This window comes from Quercus robur, chromosome 4 (genome assembly GCF_932294415.1).
Source record: "Quercus robur chromosome 4, dhQueRobu3.1, whole genome shotgun sequence".
Classification (NCBI taxonomy): domain Eukaryota; kingdom Viridiplantae; phylum Streptophyta; class Magnoliopsida; order Fagales; family Fagaceae; genus Quercus; species Quercus robur.
The window spans coordinates 68371147-68377002 of NC_065537.1; the positions used below are offsets into that span (position 1 = coordinate 68371147).

General features: G+C 34.1%; 1 protein-coding gene across 1 annotated transcript; it reads right to left on the reverse strand.

The window, feature by feature from the left end:
• Positions 1-1137: 1137 nt before the first annotated feature.
• On the reverse strand, positions 1138-5856 carry LOC126723476 (tyrosine--tRNA ligase 1, cytoplasmic-like). Its single transcript, XM_050426908.1, has 11 exons — positions 5534-5856; positions 5351-5447; positions 4240-4345; positions 4046-4128; positions 3763-3908; positions 3443-3548; positions 3056-3115; positions 2787-2858; positions 2632-2680; positions 1600-1644; positions 1138-1337 (listed from the first exon to the last, which is right to left on the reverse strand). The coding sequence occupies exons 1-8, from the start codon at positions 5815-5817 to the stop codon at positions 2838-2840; spliced, it is 903 nt and encodes a 300-aa protein (XP_050282865.1). The 5' UTR covers positions 5818-5856; the 3' UTR covers positions 1138-1337; positions 1600-1644; positions 2632-2680; positions 2787-2837.

Consider the following 5856-nt stretch of genomic DNA (forward strand, 5'->3'; position numbering starts at 1 on the left):
ATAATAAATAACTCTCTAACCTTGATTTCATTCTTATTATGTCATGTAGTTTTCTCTTGTTTAGTTTGATAATATGTTTATGATCAATTTAATTTTATCTTAATTTTGTTCCAATAGAAAATCAGTAAAATTGAAAAGAAAGTATTTCATATAATATTCATGTAGCTTAAAAATTATTGAATATATGAAATGTGATTTGAAAAAAATATATATATCCATTTTATAATATTTGTTTACATCTAAAAAATATTTCAAAATAAAAACATAAATTATAAAAAGAATCCTACAAATTATAGTGTATATAAATGATATATAATGACCTATATATAAAAATTTATTAAGTGTGTAGTTTTGAGATATTATTCTTGTAAAATATAGAACAATTAGATTCAATTTGTAATGTGGATTTACCCTAAAATATAATTAGATTCGATAGATATATATATATATATATATATATATATAGGTTAACAGTGTGCCTAAACTGAGGACCATGACATCTGAATTTTTCTCAAACCTCATTTTTATGGAAATGAGGATTACCAATTAAAAAGATGGTTTGGGAGTTGGGAAACTTATATTATTCCAAAGTGACAATTACACCCTAATTTAACACCCTTGCTTCTTACATATGAAAGTTGAGTTATGCCTCCACATTTGTCTATACGGGTCATTTCTGACGGGTTTATTTTTTTATTTATTTATTTATTTTTATAATTCTGGCGGTTTATTAGATCAAGTTACCAACACCCCTTATGGTTCAATGAGTTCTATTCACACCCTCTGAGATTTGATTATTCAAATCACTTTCTGAGGTATCTAATTGTTTTGATCAAGTACCTCCATCCACTTCACATTAAATTCATAGACAAAATTAATCACAAGCTAATAATTAGATACTACACAACATGATTTAGGAAACATCAATATGAGTTTATGGGTGTCAGGTGTGATTAGAAAAATACGCCCTCCTAAGGTAAATGAAAATTTGGGATGAGCCGATTCAAATATTGACCAAAATAGGCAGCAGTTAACAAATGCATTCAAAATCCTAAACCAGCCAAAAGGTGAAAATCTCCTGGTTGGTTTTGCAATGACTGGGCAGCTTGTTAAGCATATCAGAACTCAAAAATGTTCAAGGAAAATTGTTTCTGTATTATCAAAAAATCAATTTCTAATTCCCAAACAAAATAATCATACATTTATAGAGAGGAGGTAAAGGATCATGATTATGCAATTGATGTAAAGACTGATCCAAGCAGCTAAAACTTCATGGAAGACGGAGGAGCTTGTTCACAGCAGAGTCTCAAGCATCTACATTTCTCCTCAGGAGTTTTCTTCACAGGCATTAAGGTCTCAAAGAGAATACAAACATGTGAAAAAATTAGATACAGCACAAAAGGGTCCTAAATGTGATCAATTCAAAAAATTTGCTGTCTAAGTAAAAGAATTGCCATGAAGCTTAGATAAATCACTATTTGATTTCCTCCCTGTTAGGAAGGAAAAAGTTTGGGGGGTGCTTCATAAGCACCACCAAGGGGTAGGGTAGGAGCCTAATGTATGCAATATACACGGTAAATAAACGAATGTAAAGGATACAGCTGTGTAGCTAGACTGTCTACGCCCTTCATCTCCTCATTTAATCTGTTACAAAAGGAAAAAAAAAAATCCAAATCAGGTTAGAAAGGACATATTTACCATGAAAGAGTAAAAGCATTGATCTAAAATATTTCGTTCCTGTTGCATGTTGGTAGTGAGATACAAGAGGAGGCAATCCCATTATCAGCATGCAAGTCAGTACATGTACTCCAAAAGGGTAAAAAATTCTTCAAGACAGTTGTGCCTGGCTAGTTATCAAAAGGGAGTGTTGCCACGCCATCAATACAAACAAAATTTTCCAAAACTTTTTTCTGGTAAGTGAAATTTTCCAAAAATTATAGCGCATTAGATAGTGTATTCCGAAATTGTTAAAATCTTCATGAGAGCAAGATCCTGATAACAGCCATACATTGAAAATTTGAGGGGCAATGAGGCCTAAGATTGACCAATCCAGGGAATATTGAGGGTAGTGAAATTATGTGAAGTTACGATTTAAGCAAAAATAAAAATTAAAGTTTCTTACTTTAAAACAGTTGCTACCACAAAGGCCTAATTTCAAGTTCTAAGGCCAACATGAAACGTCCATATCCTCCAAGTATATCCTACCACCAGCTACAGCCAATAATTTTACAAACTTAGCAGTATTGACAATTCTTATATTTTTTTTAGATGTATTTATAATAAATAATAGTAAATAGGAATAAAAATAAAAACTGTTGCTTAATGGTATCTCAGATACATCTTGTTAAGCTGAAAAAGTAGCTGCAATTAACTTTTAGAGCACTTTTAGTTCCACTTCCCATATCAAGAACTTTCCCAGCTCATTGAAACAATAACTAAGTCATCATTCTGCGAAAACATAGACAATAAGAAGTAACAACCTAAGAGACATCCCCACGTCAGGTTCATGGATGGGCATAAACCATAAAATACTTCTTTACATTATATGCATAAGCCTGCTGAATGGTTATATTGAAGCCATTTCCAATACTTTTTAAACCAAAAGTAAATTAGTTGGGCATTAAATAATACCTGAGACACGAATTTATACACCGATTCCCCTTTGTTGATGCATCAAGAACTGCACAGTAAAAGGATAGAGTCAAAAAAATACAGGTTATCAAATCAGGAGGTCTACACAATAAGTAAATGATTTTTCATGTAACATATAGGGACAAATACCAGACCTTTAATCCACCAATTTGGAAGGAGCAAAATGTTGACGGCTGTGTTCCACGTTACCTTGTGACTCTGTAAGCCTACAAAAACCAAACACCACTTGGTTGAGTTTCCTTAACAGAATTATTTAAAAAATAATTGGAATTGAAATGCAATGAACCAAAACGTCTCTTGATTTAAGGCACAATTTATATGTGCAAATGCTAATTCTGACTCTTTAACAATTTTTAAACTCATTATTAAAAAAAAAAAAAATTTAAAAGTCAATCGACCATACCTTAACCCTTTTCAAAAGATCTTTTGCATCATTGTCATTCTTGAAGTGTTCTCTTACAGGCTGCAAACAACAGAACAAAGAAGTTAGACCACAGAATTAACAAATTTGATGGATTGTAGGCTCTCTTGAGCATACTTTGCAATAGCTCCACCCTTCCAAAGAATTCACCCTATGTTTGGATGGGGCAGTTCCAAACATGCCCTAAAGTATGTAGGCCAATCAAATTAAGGTCCTAGCAATTTAATCATAGCTTCAAGATGGTTTATGGCTAGCAGAAGTCCAACATCATTTATCCAACATGTGTAAAGCAGTAGCATCACTCCCCAAAGTCATGGGGAATCAATTTACCTAAGAAGCATTAATTAGAGATAAATGGAAAGAACATACCTCTAGTATCTTATTCAAAGCCTTTGCCAAGGCTGGTTTAAGATCAGCTGGATGTAGCTTTCCACTTTCATAGTAAGCAACCAATTCTTCAAAATTTTCGAAGCTCCTGGATAACGGGCATCATACATTGGAAGAAAACAATTTGAGTTAATATTCCCAATGAAAATTGATTCTAGAAAAATAGCTCAAGAAACTGTACTAATCTAAGGAGCACACACTTTCAACAAGATGCAAGGGTTAAATTAGGTGAAAAGGTAGATGTCCTAGCATTAATTAAATAAAATAAGTAAAGCTTTCATAATAAAATCCTTATGACTTACTTATCACCACCGTTCTCTACACTGCGCTCTATTACAAACTTTTTAAACCAAGGTAAAATGAGGTACTTCACATACTCCAAGCATGGATTCCCTTCCACAATATCTGGAGGACAGTATGCTCTCTTAATCTTCAAATTCACTTCAGCCTACAACATGGAGGCAGAATAAATCTATGGTTAACCTAGTTTTATAATCCACTATCCTTATGCTATGTGCAACTAATATAAAAAACACAATGCAACCCCCTAAATGGAAATTTGATACCCCTTTACATGCACCCTACCTCGTCATCTTCCATAAAAATGGAAGATAGTGGATCACTTTTCGACATCTTCTCCTGACCTTGTTGTAAACCAGGTAACATGTCTGTAAATCACCAGTAAGCAAAACAAATAAAGACAACACAACTATACACAAAATGTTACAGGATACAAAAATAAATAGAGAAGTAGTCAGTATAAAGAATTAGGAACATACGGTGTGACAAAATAATAGGCTTGTTTTTCCTCTTGATGTCATCACAGTACTCTCTTGCAAGTACATTCACTTTTCGCTGATCCATTCCCAGTTGGCAAATGTCGGCCTATTTATTTTATAAAAAATTCATACAGTTCAAAAATTTTTATGTTTTTCCACAAAATCAACATAGGATCCCCCCACCCCACTCTCTTTCCCTCTTTAAAGTTCCAAGACCACATGTATTATAGTGAGAAACATATGCAACAGGATCAGAAGACAAGACTAATAGAAAAACGAAGTCTGCAGAACAAGGAAGCAAACCACCAGAGAGCCAGATTAACACAAGCAAGCTAGGCAGTTATTAGTACTTGCATAAATAACAAATCAGTTAAAACTTCAAGTCAAGTATTAGTCTACATGTAGATGGCATAACCATGTTAAGGTTATTACAACTTCTGCTCCTATAACCCCAAAGTGGTATTGGAGGATGAACTGAGAACTGACGAACAAATGACGCTTAGGTAAAAATTATACAACCATGGCTTGATGAATTAGATTCGTTTTAGTGCTGACCTCTCTCCACTAACTTGGGTTTCTCTATTACAATTAGTTTTGTAATCATGTCTACATTTCACCCATTTCTATTATTTTTTATAAGTGGTTTGGTGGGTTAGAAATATCTATTTTTTAGCCTTCATTTCCACCCCACTTTGAAACAGGCTCAAAAAATCCAATACTGAAATCAGTAACTTTCTTATAGCTCTGACTGAGATCACAATCTTTTTAACTCTGTTAGAAACACCAGGATGTGCCAATTGAGCTACACAAGACTCTTGGGCGACTGAAATCACAAAGTGCCTGGTTGAGATTGAGATGTAATTGCAACCATGCCCATATACATTCCAAACAGTAATCATTATATTTCACCGTGTATAAAGATACAGCACTAGTTGATACCCTAGGAGTAAAACAACAGCAAATTGCCTATAGAATTTTATAGCAATGAGAGACATCTGAGGAAATCCATGCAACATTCAAACAAATGAGAAGTGCAAGCTACTGTCTTGGCACAAGCCAACCAACAAAACCAAATGGTCTATTCACAAACTAAAAGTGAAAAAGGAAGCACCTTCAAGAAAAACACATCAGCACATTGCATGCATGGGTAGAAAATTTGTGCTGCAGTCAACTCTTCCTCTTCACTTCGACCCATAATTTGACCACACCTGCAGCAAAATATAATATAAGTAAAAATAACAACACATCACCAGCATGTTAAAGTAATAATAACAATCATCATACAATAATTCACCTTTTTATCCTTGAAACCGTATTCCTTCGTGCTATATCCATCACAAGAGGCCAGTACTCGTGAGCTCTCGAGTTTATCTCCTTCGAGGACCACAAAAACTCCACCTTCCCTCCATCAATATCCATCCCGACGGCCTTCCAAATCTCAATGAGGTAGCGCCCAACAACCTCAATTTTCTTCAAGTCACCTCCCATCTTATTGTTTAGCTGGGCAAACCAATCTGCAATCCATATTTTCACTCTACACCCAACAGATGTCAGCTTGTTCACATTTATTGCCTTCATAACTCCCTGCACAACAAACAAACAAACAAACAATAAAAT